The 22,156-nt window shown below is 45.3% G+C and overlaps 2 protein-coding genes across 2 annotated transcripts in view; both read left to right on the forward strand.

Annotated features, from left to right (window-relative positions):
* The window catches only part of CADM3 (cell adhesion molecule 3), an 81,478-nt gene extending 68,917 nt beyond the window's left edge, over positions 1-12,561 (forward strand). Inside the window, exons 7-9 of the mRNA XM_063317196.1 lie at positions 1,559-1,728; positions 6,852-6,977; positions 8,316-12,561. Of these exons, the coding sequence (XP_063173266.1) occupies positions 1,559-1,728; positions 6,852-6,977; positions 8,316-8,434 (415 nt within the window). The 3' untranslated portion in view covers positions 8,435-12,561. The remainder of the gene's footprint in view (positions 1-1,558; positions 1,729-6,851; positions 6,978-8,315) is intronic.
* TAGLN2 (transgelin 2) overlaps positions 1-22,156 on the forward strand; it is a 288,943-nt gene that overhangs the window by 135,732 nt on the left and 131,055 nt on the right. The gene's annotated exons all lie outside the window — the stretch shown is intronic.

Below are 22,156 nucleotides of genomic sequence, written 5' to 3' on the forward strand. Positions count from 1 at the left end.
AGAGACTGTGTCCATCAGGGGCCTCTGCGGGGGGAGGGGGGTCAAAAAAATCAAGATGGCAACCACAATCCTGTGGCCAGTGCCACCCTTCTTTTTTTTAATTTTTATCTATGCTGGATGTTGATGGCCTGTGGACAGCCCCGATGGCCAGGATCTTTATTCCTTACAGGCAGTCCTCGACTTATATCCATTTATTTAGCGACCATCAGAAGTTACGATGGTGCTGAAAAAAGTGACTTGTGACTGGTCCTTGCACTTACGACCATCGCATCACAGCCTCCCTGCACTCACGTGATCAAAATTCAGGTGCTTGGCAACTAGCATGTATTTACAACAGTTGCAGCATCCCAGGGTCACGTGATCACCATTTGCAACCTTCCCAGATGGCTTCCGACAAGCGAAGTCAATGGGGGGAGCCAGATTCGCTTAAGGACCATGTCATTCACTTAACAACCATAGTGATTCACTTAACGGCCATGACAAAAGGTCATAAAATCAGGTGTGACTCACTTAATGGCTGCCTCACTTAGCAGCGGAAATTCTGGTCCCAATTGTCATAAGTCAAGGACTACCTGTATTTTCCTTGACGTTGAAAGCATTTAAAAAAAAAAGCCCCTTCAAAGTTCCATCAAGTCAGTTTCCATTAGTTTCCCATCTCAAAAAGGAGGGATACCAAAGCCTCTTAAATGTGGGCCCTGTCTGTGGAACTTGGGCTTTAGGAAAACAGACTGGCCCTTTTTTCACCATCCTCCCAATTCATCCCAAAGGCTTAAAAAAGCTAAGCTGCTTTTTAAACAGGTGGGGCTGCGTTTGGACAGTTGTGCTTTTGAGGTCACAGTTTTTTTCCAGGAGAAGCAAAATTTGGCAGCCCATGTCAAGGAGGCCAAAGGAGGAACATTTGCATAATTGTTTTTATTTTGTGCTTTCCTGTCTGAATTTTCTCTGCTTAGGGAGAAGAAGGATCTCTAGTTGCTGGGAAGGGCACATTGTACGTGATTTTCAGTCAAGCATGGCATTGTTAACCATGAGGGCTACAAGCTTGCTTAAAAGAAAAAGAAAAAGATGATTCTCAGGAAGTCAGATTTGTAACCAATAGTGTCCCTTTTGATTTTTTTTTCATTCCTACAGAATTGTGCTTGTATTTGGCTGTGGTTTAGATAACAGAAGCCCTCCAGTTTATCTGTTGTCAGCAAGTGCGCTTTTTTATTTTATATCCTGTCTTCCTCAATGCTTCCAGACCCCTGCACAAAAATAAATGGTTTATAATCAAATAAACGTGCTGCAGCAGCAAAACCCTAGAGGCAAAGAAGCAGATGCAGGTGTATTTGGGATGGGGAGGGATGCGGATAAAAGTTAGTCTTAGCCAGACCATGGAATCAGTCCTTGCTGCTTTGAATTCTTAATTCATATTGTTTCTTTGAATTTTTCAGGGTCACGTACAAATGGATGGCTGTAGACATTGAAGTGACAGCTAAACAAAGCAAAAATAAATTTCATCCCTTCTATTTGATCCACTGATCTGATTGAGTAGACTTCCTTGTTCTTCCTTCCTTTGCAGCCCTCAGGAATACAAATGGGAGAAGGATGGTGTCGGGACACCCTTGCTGGATGCTCAAGAGAATATCCTTATCTTCCCCAGCTTAAACAAAAGTGACAGTGGGACTTATATTTGCCATGCCTCAAATATTATGGGCAGCTCCATGGCGAGATACATCCTATCTGTTAGTGGTAAGCCATTCTTTGTAGTCCCTCTCCTGGAAGGGGGACTTCTTAGTTGAGTTATGAGTTAGGTTGACCTCCTGGAGCTCAAGGCAGTATATGTTGAGCCTCTTCTTCCAGTTTTCATACCACAACAACCCTGTTGGGTGGTCTGGATTGAGAAAAAATCACTGGCCCCAAGTCAGCCAGTGAGTTTCTATGGCTGAGGCTAAATCTGAACTTAGTTCTCCCTAGTCTGAAGTCCAACACTTTCATCGTTGAACCAGATGGGCTTTCATTTAATGGACTCTGAGCTGGTTGGCTTATTTGAGTTTCAGAGGTGCTTGGTACTAAACTGAGGTTTTCAGATGTTTAAACCACACTCCTTAATTGGCCCCCAAGATCTGAGTGATGAAGTTGCTCCTGGCACCCAAATAATTTGGACTTTTCTGAAACGTCTCCAAAAGTGTAGTCCAAACAGGGCTTTCCAAATTCCCCACAACTTAGGTGCAGTTTCACCCCTCGTCCCATGTTCTTTATTTATGCCAGTTGATGACTCTCAAATGAAGTTGAAAAGGTTAGCAAAAGCGAAGCTCTGTCCATGGTGCTGACATTTGTCAAAATGTCTCCTTTGAGTCAATCTTGTGTCGTGGTGGCTTCATGGAGGCATCCACCAATTTTTCTTGGCAACGCTATGGAACTGGGTTTCCCACTAACTTCTTCCAGGAGATTTCCCTAGACTTCGGTCTAAAAAATGTAAGTTGGATGGAATGTGAGGGCATCCAGCCCTTCTTAGAGGGAGATCTGATAGACCTTCGCTGATCTTAGGAAAGCTAGGGTTTTGATGGGAGATGACCAAGAAATGACCAAAGCAGTCAGCTGGACAGGGAAATTAGAAAATGCATCCCAGAAGAAAACAATTTAGAAGATTACTTCTGTACTGCTGCCAAGAAAACTACCATTCATGAAGTCACCAGGGGTTGAAATCAATCTGAGAGAGACTGTATCTTCTTGTAGATATAACTAGAACCTGGATTTAATATGTCATCAGAATTCCTGTCCCTATGGCAGTGATGCCCATAGCAGAGGGGCTCAGAAAAGACAAGAATGTGGTCAGGGCATCATGACACCCTGGCAGGATAGACTTTGGGAAAGGGGAGGTGGGTTCAAAGGGAGGACTAATCATGGGCAGAAGTCAACATCATGGCACTAGGGTGGCACAATGTCACTCTATAATGGGGTTCAAAGCCAGCCTCAAGACTTCCGAATCCTATGCCAGCTGTTTCATCTACCTCAAAGGGTTGCTGTGGAAATAAACACGGTGAGGAATGTGCCAGCATTTATTAATTCATTTACTTATTCATTTATGTCTGTACCCTAGTTTTCTGCAGTGGGGGGAGGGGGGCAGGCAGGAAATAATCCAGTTTGGAAAGGTCATTAACCCAAATAAACATCATTAAAAATTAACTTCAGACAATACCACAGTCATTAAAAATTAATCCAGCACAATCTAATAAAGGCTTTAATTTTGTTAAGAACATTGGCCTGCCAGGGGTTCTGGTGGACACAAGGAAGGAGGGAAATCCATACTTGTCCTGGTTAGCAACCGTTGTTGGACCAACAAACCTGGGGAAAAACTAAATTGAACTCCCCCAGAGCTGTCTTAGCCCTGCACAGTCAGGAACTGAATATGGAGAATCCAGAAACATTTGTTTTAGATTACATCTTGGCTAAGAACTTGAAGATGGTCATAGCCTTAATTCCCTCCATCCAGCAGTGGAGAAAATGACCCTCGCTAACTTGGTGAAGTTATTGCAAAGCTACAAATTGTGCAGCCTTCTGAACATATAGCAATGCTATGCCAATCGTTGTCACTTTAGCCTATCGGTGTTTCAAGCACATATTGTCTGTACAATTTCGCATGGCAACTCTGACGGACAATATTTGCAAGCCCATCTGGGAAATCTTTGTTTTGAAGGGTGGCTTATGCATCTTTAAAAGAAATGCACCAATTAATGGAGATAACAGTGTTTCTGGGAATGAAAAATAATGCTGCATGTGAGCAAATGTAGCTGTGGATTAAGGTGTTGGATGGGGGCTGGGAAGACTCGGGTTCATGTTCACCATTAGCTATTGAAGCTCACGGGGTGAATTTGGGCCAGTCGCTGGCTGCGTTTGCTTAAGGCGGGGTGCCAAAACAAGCCACATTCTGACTGGCTTATCAGAATACTGTACAGGTAGTCCTCGACTTACGACTGTTCATTTAACAACAGCCCAAAGTTACAACGGCCTCCGAATGAGTGCTTTATGGCCTGTAAAGCACTTCTGAGTGTCGCAAAATGTTGCACCACCCGCTGCACACGATCACATTTCAGGTGCTTGGCAACTGGCTCACATTTATGACCGGTTGCAGCATCCCACGGTCACGTGAGTGCATTTTGCGACTCTCTTGCTGTTTTCTGGCAAAAAAACGCCCGTTGGGGAAGCTGGATTAGCTTAACAACCATGGTGATCCACTTAACAACCCTTGATTCATTTAATGTCTTAAAAGTCATAAAATTGGGCCCGGTCATGTGGTGACTCGACTTATGACCGCAATGGCTTACGATGGTAATTCCTGGTTATAAATTGAGGACTACCTGTAGCCTAGATTGCCTAGCGTGCTAAGATAGTATCGCAGCATCTTGGAGACAAATGAATTTACTGTAGCAGACACGATCGTGTGGACAACAGTTTATGCCAAAATAATTGAATAGTTAGACTTTACGATGCAATGGACCAATCTGGGTATCACTTAGCAGTTGGTAAAAAGATGCTGCAGTTTGACAGAATGGGTGCTGGATAGTCTCCCCTTAGTTCCTGAAATTCCTTGTCCTCTTCTGCAGCTGGCTGTACTCACGTTGCCCCCAATTTTACCTTCCCGTGGGTTCCAGATAAGCCATTTGTTTGTTTGTTCTACTTTCTTGCCTACCACAAGCTGCTCTCAATGGGTTGCACTCTCATCAATGAAATGTCCACGGTACGAGTAATTTCGCATAACAGCAAACAATAATTGAACCACTGATAAAATCATCAAACAACCAATCGAAAAGCAATAAAAATAGACAGTGACATCTATAACCCTAAGCCCCCTTTATTATTAATTTCCTGAAGCCTAATAAGGCTTCAGATTTCAGAAGGCAGGGAGTTCTGTAACACACTGATGCCATAGAAAAACGACAAATGGGGGACCCCTAACCTCCTGGGAGCTGCCTATGACGGTTGGCGGGAATCAGGAAAGAAGCAAGCTATGGCGAGAGGCTCGCTCCTGTGACATCTTGGTGAAGGATTTGGTGAAAGTTTCAAAACGTTTGCTACTTTTGATGCTCCTTTCTTCCAACACCCTCTCCCAGGCCATAAATATACCTACCAAATATAATCCGATCCTAATGTTTTGCCCAGGGATGCTCAGCCCCTTCTTTCTTTCTGAAAGAAACTATGAATGGGGAGAAAGTTGGCCTTGAGAAGGAGGAGGAAGGGTGAAGAGGGAGGGAGGGAGGGAAGAGGATGGAAAAGAGGGAGGGAGGAAGGGAGATCCCACCTTGACTTTGTTGTGCTTAAAAGGAGAATATTTTGAAGAGACTTTCAAGGTCTCTACAAAAATAAAGTAGCATTCCTGTCATTGCTGTTCCTCAACCTTGCCTCCCTTGAAGGTCTGCTAAAGACAATATAAGCATTACTTTAGAGCAGAGGAGCCCAACTTAAAATCCTGGCCTGCATGTGCACCCCCCACCCCCAGGTTGCCACCGAATAGTTTCTAAAGCAGCAGAAAGAGGGCATGGTAACATGGGGGTTGGGGGCGAGGAGAGAGAATATGTTGACTGCCTTCGACTGTCTTCATTTCATGTTCATCCCATGCAACTTTCCATTAAACTAAATCAGATTTTGCTCCGGTCGTGTGCCCACTGGTGGTTTTTCATAATCCTTCCAATACCACACTTCTTTTGGCCACAATGGACTGCGCTGGACTTGATTTAGAGCAGAGGTTTTAGATTTTTTCGGGCCACAAATGCCGCAGATTAAAAAACCCTTAGTCTAGCTCAGTGTTTCTCAAGCTCAGCAACTTCAAGGTGGGTGGACTTCAACTCCCAGAATTCCCCAGCCAGCCATGCTCATCAAGTTGTTCTGGAGCCTTAGGTTTCCATGGAACAAAGTTTGAAAAACCCTGCTTTAGAGGAGCAGTTGGGTGAAAGAAAAGAAAATTAGCTAGACTCACAGCCCATTAGTGTGTCTAAGGAGCTAAACTAATGTATAAATGATGCTAGCCAAATAAGGGTGTCATTTTCAGCTAAATCCTCTGCTAAATCTTAGCAGGATCCCATTGTTCAATGAAACTTACTCCCAGATAGCAGCATATAAGATTGTCCTGTAACAGTACAACAATAAAGTGTCAAGTTTAATGGACTAATTGGGAGCAGGTGTGTCTGTTATTCCCAATTGTCTGTTAAATAGAGGAGTATGTCATTTGCATCAGTTGATGTCCTTTGTTGAATGACGTAATTATGCAATTTATGTACACCACTGCGGATGATGAAAACTTAAGCCTCGCCCGGACTGCTTCCGATGAGCAGACTAGTCCAGTACACCCAAGTGACAGCCAAGTGATGTCAGAGATCCAGTCTGTTAAATCCAAAGTCTGCTAAGTTAGGTTCTGTTAAATTAATTTTTTTCTAGGTGAGGCCAAGTCAGAAATTTGACCTCTTGCATCCAAATTTTGCTGAATGAGGGTCTGTAAAATCTTTTTTTTTTTTGCGATGTCCCATAAAAAGTTTGGTCTGTTGCATCCAAAGTCTGCTAAATTAGGGTCTGTTAAAGCAAGGTTTTACTGTATATTTTAGTGAACTGTTGAGCATAATCCTACTTCCATATATTTACTTTTCTGTATAGAAGCTAGAAAATTTACTAAACACACACACACACACACAACAAAAGGAAAGAAAGTTAAGCATTCAAGGAAACATCCAGTACAGATTCCCCCCATCTAAGGCCCATCTAGAATGTTGGGAGTATTAAACCCAGAAGTAACTACCAATGAGGTGGTTTCACAGAAGAGATGGTGAATTTTGTTTGGACAATTGACCACTAAGTTTTGCATTCTCTTTCCATCTGGATAGATGCGAGTCCCGTGACACACACAGGAAGCAGCTATCATGCCGTTGTTGGGGGTGTAGTAGCAGTTGTCGTCTTCCTCCTCCTCATCCTCCTCATCATTCTGGGACACTACTTAATTCGGCACAAAGGTAAGTCACAGACAGTTGCCCTCTCCCCTATCAGTCCCTTGCATTCCATCTTCATGTGTCTTGGGGTTCCACATCCTCAGCAATACCTGTTTCCTCTTGCCCCTTATTCAGAGGCCCTGTAAATCTACAGGAAGTCCTCACTTAATGTCCATTCATTTAACAGTGGTCCAAAGTTATGACAGCCTTGGAAAAAGTGCTTTAAGACTGGTACTCACACTTACGACCGTCGCAAAACGTTGCACCACCCCTGTGGTCATGTGATCGCAATTCAGGCACTTAGCAGCCAGCTCTCATTTACAACTAGTTGCAGCATCCTGTGGTCACATGATCATGATTTGCGACCTTTTGTGCCAGTTCCTGGCAAAAAACGTCCATTGGGGAAGCTGGATTCACTTAACCACGCGGTGATTCTCGTAACAGCCCGTGATTCGCTTAACAACAATCATAAAATGTCATAAAATCGGGTCCAGCCATGTGGTGACTCACTTAACAACCACACCACTTAACAGCCAGTTTTCCGGTCCCTATTGTAGTTGTTAAGTGGGGACAACTTGTATTGCCCAGATTGGAGGCATATTTTACACAAAGCAACATTTTTCAAACATACACTGTCTTATTTTATTTCTGCCCCGCTGGGAGATCTGAAAGCTCCCACTGTCCTAACAGCCAGGAACCACGCCGAGTCGAGGAGCAGGTCTCTAGTGTTTATTACTGCTACATTAGACAGAAAATCCTAACAAACTGAAGAAGCGTGGGAAAAACCCAGACAGATCAACCCCAAAAGTCAAGGCGGGTCTGTTCTGTGTCTCTTCGAATGGCTGCTTAATTCCTCAGTACTACGCATGCGTTTTCCCCCCTGGATAGGGGCCCCCTCCTGCTCACCATCAGCACTCATGACACCCACTGATTTATAGAGGACCTTATAAGAAGGGAGAATAAATTACAAGTAGCAGGTCAGGAGCTTAAATGAAGGTGGAAGGGGACTTTCCATCCTCCAAGAACTAAGGTAACTTCCATAAGGGAAGGGCAACAAGTAGCCTAGGACCCCCTGTGCCCCCACCTCATTTTTCCAGCCTTAGCCTGGCTGTCCTGTTGATCTTCCATCTCGATTTAAGACTCAGGAATAACCTGGAGCTTCGAATCTTTCTTTTTATGAGCCTGAAGAAGAAAGGTTTGCAAAAATTGGTGTCCTTTTTTCTCATTTTCTCATCCAATAATTATCCTTTGGCTTCTTCCTTCCTTCCTTCCTTCCTTCCTTCCTTCCTTCCTTCCTCTCTCCCTCCCTCCCTCCCTCCTTTCTCTCTCTCTCTCTTTTCTCCTTCCTTCCCTTCCACACAGGTACCTACTTGACCCATGAGGCCAAAGGCTCGGACGATGCCCCAGATGCAGACACAGCCATTATCAACGCAGAGGGAGGTCAATCAGGCGGGGACGACAAGAAGGAATATTTCATCTAAGAGGGGAAGGGTGGGGCATGGTGGCAGGGCAGCAGGGAGGAGGAGGAGGAGGAAGAGGAAGAAGTAGTAGCAAATTGGAACTCGACCTCAACAGGATGACAACGGAACCCACCCAACCAGTATGTCTATGGCATTTCTCTCGTGCCCAGGAAGGAATTAGACGGAAAGACAGAGGGACAGTAGCAAGGAAGGGCCGAGACTAACGACAGACGGAGGAGGAGAGAGAGAGAAAGAGGGGGGGAGAAAAAGAGATCAGCTGGCTCATGATGCTTCTTGAACTTGTATAAAACATTGCTACCAAATGGGAGGGGGGAAGCCCCCACCCATCTGAACACTGAGAATCCTTCAAATCAAACACAAAAGCATCCCCTGCTTTTCCTGCTTGCTTGTATCTACATCCCTGCGGCTGCCAAACTCACACTAAAAACACAGAGCTGGAGAGTGAGTGATGATGCTTCCTTCCTTCCTTCCTTCCTTCCCTCCTTCCTTCCGGCTTGTTTTCAGGGCTGTTGGTTTGGGGGTCTCTTCCCTTCCCCCCCCTTTATCCCCATTTTTTAAATGATGTGCTCTGTTTTGGACTCCTCCTTTTCTTTTGGAAGATCTCTGTTCTTGTCCCCTTCTGTTGGGAATGTCTTGATGGTGGTGTGGGATATTCGAGGGATTTGGTGGGTGTGGCCTCTGCTTCCTTTAAGATTGTCCTAGTTTTTGGCTGTGGCCTCCAGGATAAAATCAGCTTGTGCAAAAAGAAAAAAAATGGGTGGGAGTGGGATACCCAGCTTGGGAGCAGACCCCCATTGATGAGAGGTGGGTCCTTCCTCCCAATGAGAAATCTTTAAAGATCTCCTGCAAATTGGATCTTGGATGGGGTGAAGGCCCAATGGATGGGAAAGTCTTGAGATGCTTGGCTACTTAACTGAGGAACCAAGCAAGACAGATTTGAGAAGGTAAAGGGGTTTTGTGGGTGACATGTAATGCCCCCCACATTCGAAAAATCTTTGTTTCTTGGGTCCTCCTGAATGAGATAATTGGTGTCTGTTGTTTAAGCCTTCTTGACCTGATCCCTGTTACTCAGGTCCTCTCCAAACAAATTGGTACTAGTTACTTGAGTCCTCTTGATTCAGAAGAATTGGTACCAGTTACGCAGATGCCCTGATTTGGATAAACTGGTACTGATTACTTGAGTCCTTTTGATTTTGAAGAATTGGTACCAGTTACTTGGGTTCTCACAACTGGAAAGAATTGGGGAGCCCTTCCTCAGATCCTCTTAACTTTGGACCATGTTGGGACCAGGTCCTGAGTGACCATTGGGAAGGGTCCATGGCAGGTGGGAAGCCATTGCGTACTGATTTTATCCTTCAGTCTCATTTTGTTTCTCCAGTTGAGTCTCTTTGTTTCAGAGAAGAATGTTGTTCTGTGGTCTGTGTAACCGAGGGGCGCCAGCTACCCAGTTCCTGTCCCCACCCAAACCCATGGGAAAAAAAAAAATTCTGACCGTGTGGTTGGATGCCACCCGAGTGTCATTGAAGCTTCCCATCCATGGGAGGGGGGGATGGTAGTAGGCACGGGTGTTTAAAGGGGGTCGGTGAAAGAGGCCCCTCACCAGGATTTTCCTCAGTTTTGAGCCACACTGTCTCAGTGTTCAAGGGTGTCTCACCCGTCTGTGTCTTCCTTGCCGTAGAGATGAGAAAGGACTTTTGAGGACCATCAACTTTGGGGACCAACCAAGGCAGGTTCCAACCAGCACTACTGTCCAGTGATGGGGAAAGTTGAACCAACATGGTTCTTGGAAGGAACAACCTCCACCATAAACCCCTATCGTTCACTGCTGATTACAAGATGATGGGGGAAGTCTGCTCAGACCTCAGTCCCCAATTAACACAATTGCAAGCAGACGGCCACCATTTTCTTTCACCTGGATTGGAAATGGTGGTGTGTTGCAGACTCCCTTGTTGCTCAGACTAGTTGCAAATCCCATGTCTTGATCTCACGATGGGATCCCGGAAGGATAAGTTTATGTTTACACATTATCAGGGAAAGTTGCGTGAAAATCAGCCCTGGTTAAGCACACCAGCTGATGTGACACCAAATTGTGACATTCGTAACAACACATTTAAAAAGAAAACCTCTGGATGGTTGTTCATCTACCTGACCACTTTATCATAAAAGTCTATAGTAAAAGGGGGGAAAAAAATCACATAGCTACTGCCAGTGTTTTAAAGGTTTTCACAAACACCTCGGTGAGGGCTAGAAACGTGGTGGATATTTGCATGAAACAAAGCAACGTGAACTTGGAAGATTTGCATGAAACAAAGGGATTGACCTTTCACATTTTAAAGTCCCTGATGGTTTAACATCAGATCTGGGGTGGAGAAATCTGTTGCCTTAGCTTTGCAAGTTTACAACTACTTTTTAGTTTTTTAAGTGTTCAGTACGATGAGTATACATGCAGAGAAAAAGTCCTCACAATTCTTGTGTTTATTCCTAGTTTTTGCCATTTTGCAGGATGTAGCATTCTGGGTTCTTTTCCTACCAGAACAGGTTTTGATTTTCCGGGTTTCCGGGCCACCCACTTTTCAGAACATGGCCCATGGCATCCACCCATTCTGCCAACTTCTGTAACTGAGGCCTACAGCCTGAATTTTTATTGCTGATCGATAACTAGAGCTTTCAGAATGAGCTGGATTGACGTTATTGTGTCACTGATTTATTTGGAATGTCTGAGCATGATTTGAGGCCAATAAAAGGAATGACCTCTTGATAGATTATGGAATTCACTGCCCCTTGTTCTAGGCAGGGCCACCAGCTTGCATGGTTTGGGGGGGACCCATGGAGGATCAAGCTATTAGCTGTAAGAGCTGTCTCCTGGGGTTATGCGAATCCATGTTGCATCGATGCGATTGGACAGATCATTGCATGGAAATCGACCAATTGATTCAGTTGGTTGAATTGAACGATTCCATGCAGATGATTTTGGAAAAGGTCTTGAAGATATTTTTTGTCTGAATCGAACTTTCAAATCCAGCCCTCTCCTTCAGATGTTCAAAGCAGTGATTCGGATCGGATCCACGGAGACATTGGAATTGGCTCCCGGAGTGTTCCGATTTTCCAATAGAATGGATTCAACAAATTGGATTGAACCCGATTTCCCCCAGCCCTCCTCTGCTTTGTCTCTATTTTGGGAAGCAACATCCTCTTAGTGGGGCAATGGTGGGGTGGAGTCACCCCCGCTAATGGCTGTCCGGATCGGTGGAAACAGGCCACGGGTCTCGCGTTTTGGCCCGATCTGGCAGAGTGATTCATGACCAATCCATGCAAATGCACCAGGCCTCAAACAATACAAGGGAAACAAGGGAAGCCTTCCGAGGCCTTTGTGTGCTGGAAAGGGGGGCACGAGATTTGTTGTGTGTGTGTTTGTGTGCATCACTGATGGAATGCTCTCGTCATCCTAATTAGAGGTGGTGTTTTGGCTCAGCGGGTTAGCAGCAATTTTAAAGCACTTGATGTCTCTTTCAGCACGAAACAATTACTTGCTTTTGGATGCTCCCCCTTAAACTATTCCTTACCCCAATGAATGCCATGCATGGAATGGATCGCCCTCTTCAAACAGATTCGGCAGCTTTACTGTTTTAAACCCTTTGCTTTTATTTCCCTATTTTTCCCTGGGTGACTAAGCCTGCCCCATTTCAATCCCCACTCCAAGAAGACTGTTTCAACGTAGGATTTGCCAGCTGTCTGTGTTGCATTTGAAACAGAAGCGCATGGATTTTAATGCTTGCATGGCCTTGCCAGTTAGGTTCTAAGGATAACAGGCAGTTGGATGGCTTTTGCTAAAACAAGCAAAACATTTGCAGGCACAGTTCAACTCAAACAGGGCTGTCCCCTGTGTTTCTTTTTTGAAATAAAGCTTTGCAATCGGTCTCTAAAGAGAAACGGCTCAAATTGTTCCTATTATGCAAACTATGCCCTCATATGGACTAGGACCATGATTATTTCAGACATGTAAATAATTTATTTCTGAAGTAGAGAGGCCTTCTCAATTCATTTCCACTTCTCCCTCTAAGAAGTAAATTGCTTTTTATAATCAACGATGCAGCTACAAGGATGGATAAATGAAAAATTTCAATGTGGCAATGGTGGTTACTGTTGTTGTTTCATTGATGGTGTTACTGTTGTTACTATAATTGTTGTTGTTATTATTGTTCTAACTCTTATTATGCCATATTTTCAGGCCACTCAGAAGGTGATTTTCATGGCAGATCTTGAAAACCACAATATTTTTTTTTTAAATCAAAAAACAAAATCTCGGCGTAGGGAAGGAGGGGAATGCATTTTTCTCAATGCTTTTTAATCCCTATATTTATTGGCAGAATTGAAGAAAGGAAAGTGATCTGTTAAGTTTTGGTCTCTGTTATACAGGGCAATGCAAGTCCAAAAAATTGGGGTGGGAGGCAGGTTTTCATCTACAACTTCCTCACTCAGTGTCATGGCATAGTTCAAAAAACTCACTGCAAGGAATCAGTTCAGATCACTGCCTTGAGCAGTGCTTCTCAACCTTGGGAACTTTTAAGATGGTGGACTTCAACTCCCAGAATTCCCCAGCCAGCATGGCTGGCTAGGGAATTCTGGGAGTTGAAGTCCACACATCTTAAAATTCCCGAAGTTGAGAAACACTGGCCTGGAGCAACCCGGCAAAATGGGGGTGGGGGGGGAGATAATAGGAAGAGCGGGATAAAAAGGAGGCTGCCCCACCTATTTTATGCCCATCACATTTTTGTCCTGGCCCCACCCACCACTCACTTTGACTCCATCTTCCTCCAACTTCTGAGAAATCATTCTCAACCCTCCGTGAGGTCCAACCATTTTCCTAGTCCTCAACATCAGCATCTTTTTATTTATTCTTTCCCCGTTCATCCCTATCCTTTCCTCTTATGGGGTCTTGGGGAGCCTCCGGCTTTCCTCCCCTCCCTACCTCACAACGACCCTGTGAGGAAATGGTCCAGAAAGGAAAGCCAGACCCTATTAAATCAATAAACTGAGCCAGACAAGGAAGGGAGAAAAACGGGGGCAAAACCCATTTCCGTTTTGACATAACGTTCAAACGCAGGACAAGATTGTTCCTAAGAGGCAGGCTGTTCAATTGCAAACCTAGAAAGATTTATTGACCATTTGATTTGTTGAGCGAGAAGAGATTCAGCTCAGCAGCATCTTCCAGCCTGTTGTCCTATAACTTAAAAAAAAATTACAAGATCTGCAACTAATATCCTGGTAATGGTGCACTGTGGTGATCTTCATGGCAACTCCAAAATCTAGTTAAAACACCAGGGAACATAAATTGTATTTCAAGCGAGCTAGAAAAGAACTACCCCACCTTTTTTATTATTTAAATAGTGTATCGGCAAAAGATTGGAAACAAACTCTAATAAAAGAGTCCCACTCCGCACATACACAGTAGCGCATATTTGTGTGCACAATCTTGAGAAATGCAACATTTTTAAAATCCATTTTCCACCCAGCTGTCTTCTAACCAGCAGGTCAGGTAAATATGTTACAGCTGCCTTTGCCCATTGTGTTTAATTAGTTAATTTTTTGCTGGGTTAAATGCTGGGGAGGGGTGTTCATTTGGGGCAGGGGGTGGCACTGTGTTTGTGCCAGGTCTACCAGTATGATTTAATATATTGCCAACCCAGAACGCGGAATGTATTTATTACCAGGGGAAGCCTGTTGTGTCTTCCCAAAAACGAGGCTTGCAGAGATGATGATGAAAAATCTACTAAGATGACTTAATATCACTAAAAAAAGGAAACCCCCTCTGCTTGCACCATTAAAAGGAACACACACCCCTTGCACTTTTAGTCTGGCTCTGAACATCCTATCAGCGAAAATCACAGCAACTGCACTTCTCCCATTAGAGAGAAATTCAGATCATCCCCTAAGCTTGTCTGTGAAAAGTGAAAGGGAGTGCTAATCACCGTTAGACGAAAATGGACCCATTGGAGGGGGGCGGCTAGGTGCATGATTCCCCCCTCCCCAAGTCTGTAAGTTGTCACCTATTCACCCAACCACCATCCAAATAACTTGCTCTTCACCGGAATGTGTATGCAAAGCAGCCCTTGTTTTCCACATTCGCAGCGCCAAGCAGCCTTTCGAGAGCCAATCGAAGGCCGGCCCATTTGTCTCCCCTGTCCCCAGCTCCCCACCCCATTTTTCACGAGAATAATTTCTTGCTGCCGTGAGCAGCTTGCTAAACGTTCATCTGTTCTTTCTCTCCCCCCACTTTTTTTTTTTTTTTTTTTTGGTCTTCCTTGGGAAGATTCACATCCACTCACATCCTTCTGCGGTCCTCAAGGTGTTTTGCCAGCCTTGGGAACTGGTGCTGGCGTTGGTCTGGTCAGGCCCCTCCTGGGGCCTGTGTTTCATTGGGAGGGGGCAAATGTGGACCCCCAGGGCCTCTACTTGTGCTGTTTCCCCCCTGCTCTGTGCTGCTTTCAATGTTACCTGCCCTTTTTTTATATGTCGAGTGATGTCCTGATTACCAGGCGTGCCAAATGTTTTTCTGGCTCCTTGCAGATGTTCATGCGAGCGGCATGAATATTTTTCCAAGCCTCAGCCCTCTCCAATGCACTTTAACAGGGACATGGTGTCTTCCAAGAGTTATTCAGGAACACAATTGCTAAATGCCAGCACGCTGCCCCCGTTACTTCAAACTGTAAGCTGCTGCTCCAGATAATAAGTGCTGGCAGAACTGTGTGGTTCCCCCCACCCCCCACTCTGCGCCGCCGCCTTTTAAAAATGCGAGTGATATTTGACTAAGCACCCTCAAACCTCCTGCTTCCATTGCAGACACTTGCAAGGTGTCTCAAAGAGGGCTTGGTTAATTTCCTAACCGAGTTGCAAAGGCAGAACAGAGTTAGGATGGCTGTAAGCGTGAGAGAGGAGCCAGGCTGTGATTTTTGGCATGGGAATCGGCTGTTTCGGGTGCACTGTTGTTTCTGTTTGCTGCTGTGCAGGCTGTGCTGAGGGGGCCTTTTTGCCCCTTGCCGAGGCATTATTATTATTATTATTATTATTATTATTATTATTATTATTATTATTATTATTATTATTATTGCATGCATTTTGCCCACCCTGAAGGGCAGTCTCTCCACCCAATCCAGGATTGGAGACTTTTTGTCTCCGGTTGCAGAACTGAAAGGAGGGTTGACTGAGGCTGGTGATGCTCTGATGGAGCGATGCTCCAGTTTCACAGCTAACAGACTCCTTTGCAAAGAAGATGGAGCTAACAGTGATGGGAAGAAAGCAGCTGTTGGTAAAATAAAGCCCTTACAAGTCTACACTCCTTTTTTTTTTTTTAATTGACTCTCTCGAGCAGCGTTTCTCAACCTTTGCAACTTTCAGATGGGTGGACATTATCTGGCTGGGGGAATTCTGGGAGCTGAAGTCCACCCATCTTGAAGTTGCAAAGGTTGAGAAACACTGCTCTTGAGCCTACTGACTTGCGATCTCTTCTTCTCCACAGAGCTTCCAGTTTGAATAAAGAGAAAGGAAGCGGAGTTCCACATTGGCAAGTGGCTAGAACCCAATATTTATTCATTTATATGCGCCCCGCCCCCCGATAGTCTGGTGAATCTATTTTCCTTTTGCTTGTGTTTTTTGTTTTTATGGGAGGGCTTATGAAAAAGACAGAGAGGGATTTAAAAACGTAAGCCCAACGGTGCTGTTTAGTCCAGTTTTATCGTTGTTGTTGTTATTTAACTTGGGGGATGATGATGATGATGATGATCAACCATAAGGATTCTGGGAAGTCCACACGACATACATAAAGTGGTCAGTGAGCTTCCAAGATAACGTTTGCGGAGATTATGAAAGCAGACCCATATAAAAGGTAAACTATAGTTCCAGGTGGAGTGTTCAGTTTTCACAATCATAGTTCCCTCCTCTGGAATCCTGCCATCTTCAGAAATGCCTCTGGAAATGGATTGATTCCCATTCTGAATTTTTAAAGGCTGCATGCATTTGCGAGAATGAGGAAGACATTTGCATTTTTTCTCCATGCATTCTACTTAAAAAAGAATGCGAGCAGGGCCTCTTTCCTAACCTGCTGGCTCCTGCCACCTATTTCATCCTGGAGGAGCCAAACTCCTATCAGGGTGATAAAACATGTTTCTTTGTGCTATGTATTTCCTGGTCTTTCTCCTGCCCTCTCTAACTTGGGATGCAAGAAAGCTCAGGCGGATTGCATCTGGCTTCCTTAGGGTCTTGCCAGTTCTTCCTATTTGGCAGCCTCTGATTTCTCCTTGTACCCAAGGACATTAGGCACCAATGGGTGATGAAGGCTGCCTGGCCATCCCAAGGTAGGAACACCATTCTGGTTGGGCATGACCATCTACTGTTCTTTTAGCAACAAGGTTTAGCAACAGTGGGCTGGATTTCCAGGGGAATGTCCTGTTCCCAATAGCCCTCTAGTCTCTGGGCCCAATGCAGTCCACATCTGGATGGGAAATGGCGTGGCAGAGAAAAATGCTTCAGTGACTCTGCTTCCGCCACTGGCCATTCAAGGATTAAGGGACTCCTGGTCAGCCATGGGGCCCTTCTAAAAACAGATCTAAATGGACACCGTTGGTGCTGGTGCCCATTTTGGGGAAGGTGGTCTTTGGCCACTGCAAGGGGAAAGTTACTCTCCCTCAGCATCTCCCAGGTGAGGTAGCTTATGTTGCGTGGCCATGAGCAGAAACCAATTCCTCCCATCCCCTTCCCACCACTGCCCACCAGGCCTAGACAGACATGCAACTCCAGGTGAATAACAGCCTGTTCGGTAAGAAACACACGAAACAGTGGGGGTGGGATGGGGGGGATCAAAGGCTCCGGACTCTGCAGTAGGTAATATTGCAATATTTTGGACTATGATACCCTCCTGTGCACCCCGGCCTTTTCCATCTGTTATCGGGGGCTGATGGGAATTACAATCCAAGAGGACCGCCTCTGTGGCTCTACCCCAGCCACCTTCACCCCCTGCTTCTATGCATAACCCTAATAATCCTATGCATGTGATCTAGCTGCAACAGCACGTGTGTGTATGTAATATGTTCCCCCAAATTTGGGAGGCCAGTGGGGAAATAAGATCAAGTAGATGGTCAAATTGCTTCTTCTCGCCTCTAGATCCTGGCCTTTCTCCAAGGAACTCCAAAGCGGTGTGATGGCGGGGAGGATGGTAGGTCTATGCCGGTGTTTCTCCACCTTGGCAACTTCAAGCGGGGTGGACTTCAACTCCCAGAATTCTGGGGATTCTGGGAGTTGAAGTCCACCCCGCTTGAAGTTGCCAGGGTGGAGAAACACCTTGCTCACTAGCTCCAAAAATGCAATCACTATCCTGGCAGCTGGCGCCCCCTACTGGAACTGGTCAAAATGCTTCCTGATTGGAGTCGGGCTCTCCGAATATTTACCCAAAAGCCATATTTGTACTGAGCTAAAATTTAAAAAATAAAAGGAAAACATGCATTACACACACACACACACACACACACACAATCTTCTGGGTTGGCCGTGGGGACAAGTGAGGTTGGCGGTCTCAAATTGTTGTGCTTTGTTCTTGTATGTATATAAAACTTTCAGGGGTATGGGGCGAAAAACAGAAACAAGTTACAACCGATGTCGATGTTCCTTTATAACCTTTCTAAATATCCTGTGCTAATCTCAGAAGATAAACCTATAAATATATCTGGATAATATGTGTTATCTTGCTGGCGTCTTTCTGCTTTCCTACCCAGAGGGGCCCTTTGGGTTGGATGTTGTTCAGAAACCCCACAGGAGCGTTGGGAGGGCTGAGCACACGGTGAGTGGACTATCCCTCGGGACATGGACCCGGGGGCAGTTCATGGCCAGGACAAAACCCCACACGGAGAGGAAGGATGGGTTGAGTCCTGGAGAACAGTGGCGAAACGTTCTCCAAAAATCCCAACTTCAGGAGAAGCCCAAATTAGCTATCGTGGAAACCCACAAGAAGACCCCTTGGTGGCCAGGAGAGAAAACATCACATGCCGAGTCACATCCTTGATGCCATAAAGTCGGCCTTGGCAACATTGCCCTGCCCCAGGTGGTGGCCGGAGAAAGGAGACTTTCCAGCATTAATTGGAGATATCCCAGCCTGAATGTGGGTTCAGATCCTTGTGGTCAACCGTTCCTGTCCTCCACCAACCGATGGGTCTTCTGGCACTACAAATGGGCATCCCGTTGAAGTAAACCTTTTCATCATGACAGTTATCCCTGCAAAATTGTACATCCTCGTTGCACATGGCAGTCTTCCATGGGTTTAATTTTAGACTAATGAGCTTAGCCTCCACACTTGCTTTCGCACAAACATACTCAAAATGGAAGCCGTGGGTGTATGTGGAAGGAGAGGAGGTAAGTGAGAAACCACTGGCCGTGACATCGCGATGCAAATCCCATGACGGACATCCTTGCCCTCAACGCCAGGGTGTCAATGCGCAAGGATGGGTTTGCCTGTGATGTCGCCAAGTCCGTCTCATAATTTTTCCATCGTGGTTAGCTGCAGATGCCTGGTGGAAACCATGATGGCATTTGCAAAACACAGAACTGAGCTAAAACAGAGTGTGATGGTTGGTGGCTTCAGATGTTCCCAGAACAAGGCTCTTATCTTGGCAAGCTAGGTGAACAAACCTCCCTAAGCCAGAATATGTTTTGGATATCATCTGTTACAGGAACCCAAGGCAGTGTTGTGTTTGTTAACCTGGGTTTAGCAGGAGAACGAATTCTGCCACCCCAAAGCTGGCTCAGCAAAACCAGATTTTGAACAAGGGAGAGAGAGCTTGCTGGGTTCTAGAATGCAACGTCTTTCCTAGAAGGGACTCCAGTCTCTGCTTCTGCAATGAAGAAGCAATGTGTTGTGTTTGTGTATGTCTGGGTGTGAGTGGACCCTTTATCCCCAGGGTGTAAACAAGATGCTTGCATACGTGTTGTCTGCATGCACATGGGCTTGAGAAGGGTGCATATGTGTTTCCACTGTATTTCTATTCTCTTGTCTTCTGACTGTGTGTGATACGTATATGGGAGTTATCCTGCTAATGGACAGAGTCCTGGCCCCTTTCCGTAATTTTCTTCCAATGTTCCTTGGGGGTGGGGGAAGGATCTATGCTGAGAGCTTTTTCTGCCACGAACCCCCCTGAGACTATACATAGCCACAGATTGTATTACAGAGAAAACCAATTCTGCTCAAATACAGTTCTCAAAATATTTTTAAAAAGTTAAATAGGTAATAAGGTAATATTTGTGCTCCCTTATTAATCTGTTAAATCAATAACAAGACAATAGCCTTTTCTAAGGCTATAATAATTTTAGATAGTGAGATTTATTGAAGTGAACAAGTACTTTGTAGCCCAGAGGCCATAGATTACTCCATTGCCTACAACGTTATTGAATGAAAAGCTAAATTTCAATTAAAGGTTAGTTGACAATAAAGTTGATGTTGTTTTCCCATCCAAGTTCATGGAGCCCAGGTTAAGAACTCCTGGACTAGCAAGAATTTGTAAAAGGCCTTCAACGAATGCAACTTCATGCATCTCAGAATGGGAACTGAGCGGGTACAGGTAGTCCTCGTTTAGTGACCACAGTTGGGACAGGCAATTTGGTTAAGTGAAGCGGTCACTAAGTGAACCTACAACTGGCTTACGATCTGACTTCAGCTTTCCTTTGCTTTACAGACCTGTGAAGGTCGTAAATGCAAGGATTGGTCATAAAGTTACTTTTTCATCACCGTCCTAACTACAGTCAGTCTCTAAACAAGGACTACCTGTACCAGGAAGAGCTGAAGTCCAAAGTCCAAAGTAGGTGCGGCCTCCAGGATTGCATGGACAAATAGTATCTTTTCTCTCCTCTTGTCAGTCAATGCATGTGAGCCCACCAAAATTAGGGTCACATGACCAACTAAGAGACCTAGATTCCCAAAGCTTGCCAACGTGTTTACCCAAGAATAAACCCAGTTGGGCTTGCCTCAAAGCCAAACAGCCATTGGCAACATCCATGGATGAGATTCGCAAAGGATTGCGAGCCAGGCTTCCATCAAAGTCAAAACGTTATTCTTGTAGCACAAAAATCTGGTCATTGTTTTCTGGGTGTGATCCAACATGGTGCTGAGCAGAACATCTGATGAACTCCATCTGATGAATCCATCAGATTCTCATCTGGTGACTCTCCTACTCCGTCTGATGAATCAAGGATTCGCTTTCTGCAGTGGTTTTCACAGAATCACAGAGCTGGACGGGGCGTTAGGGGCCATCTGATCCGACCTCCTGCTCAACACAAGATGCACCAGAGCCTTTCTGACGGATGACCATCCAGCCTCTGTTTGAAGACCATCCACCCCTTCCCTGCCTCCCAGCCAAAGAGCGCTCACCTCTTCCTGTGGCAGCCTGTTCCACTGGCTGACAGCTCATACAGTTCAGAGTTCTCTTTCAACTTAGATTTCACTGCTTGGTTCTGGTCCTGCCCTCTGGGTCAATAGAAAATTAAGTCTTCTCAGTCTTCTGTATGACAACCCTTAAGCCATTTGAAGAGAGATTTCCAAGATGAGAAGAACTTTGATGGAAATCCCCATGGGTGGAATGTGATGCTGTTGCCTTGTATCAAGCTAGCTGTGGGTGAAGGGGTGTGTGTGTGTTCTGACGGATGACCATCCAGCCTCTGTTTGAAGACCATCCACCCCTTCCCTGCCTCCCAGCCAAAGAGCACTCACCTCTTCATGTGGCAGCCTGTTCCACTGGCTGACAGCTCAGTCTATGTCTATGTCCCATTTTCCTGGTCAACCCTCTCTCTGCTTCCTGGCAGCCACTCTGGCTTCCAGCCACCCCACTTAACCCCTTGGAAAAGTTTCTGGGGGAAAGTCTTTTTTGAGGTCCTTTTTGAGCACTTCTGAGAAATTACCAGTAGAAGTGCAGCATTACTCTGGCTTCCAAATAATCTACATCTGTTTATCTGTCTTATCTCCCTGTCTGTCTATACCAATGTTGGTCAACCTTGGCAACTTTAAGATGTGTGGACTTCAACTCCCAGAATTCTCCACACATCTTAAAGTGGCCAAGGTTGAGAAACCCTGGTCAATACTAGCTGTGAACTTCGTCACCAGCATTAAGCAGGCTGGTGACAGCAAGGTACACAATGGTGCAAGAAATAAGCCTGACCAGTGTGTGTGTGTGTATCTCTCTGTATGTGTGAAGAGGAACAGGTAAATCTGATGTGCTGATGTAGCCGGAGAAACAGCATGTCGACCCATCACAGTTCCACTACGAAGTAAGGGGGCAAGAAATGGTATTTCCCTCCCTCCCTCCCTCCCTGCAGTTGGCTCACACCTGTGTGAGCCTCTGCACCCACATGTGTGCATGTGGTGTGTTTACTCCTAGCAGCTCATTACCAGCAGCCCCCTGGCAGATTGGATGGAGTTCAGAGGGAGGAATAGAAGGACTGGGGGAAACCAATTGAAATTACAAGGACTCTGAAAGGAGTGGGTTCTTGGTGCAGGATTAAAAAGAGCTAAATCGGATTTAGCACCCTGATGGCAGGAAGTAAAAGAAATGCCCACCTCCAGACCATTAGGAAAAGCAAGGGGCTGAGTCAGGATTAGGACCACAAAGCATTTTTAAAGAAAGGAAGAAAAATATGTCCAGAGGCAGGGATTTGCTTTCCCTTGCCTAGAAAAATCCATTTTTGTTACGC

This window comes from Candoia aspera, chromosome 17 (genome assembly GCF_035149785.1).
Source record: "Candoia aspera isolate rCanAsp1 chromosome 17, rCanAsp1.hap2, whole genome shotgun sequence".
Taxonomy (NCBI): domain Eukaryota; kingdom Metazoa; phylum Chordata; class Lepidosauria; order Squamata; family Boidae; genus Candoia; species Candoia aspera.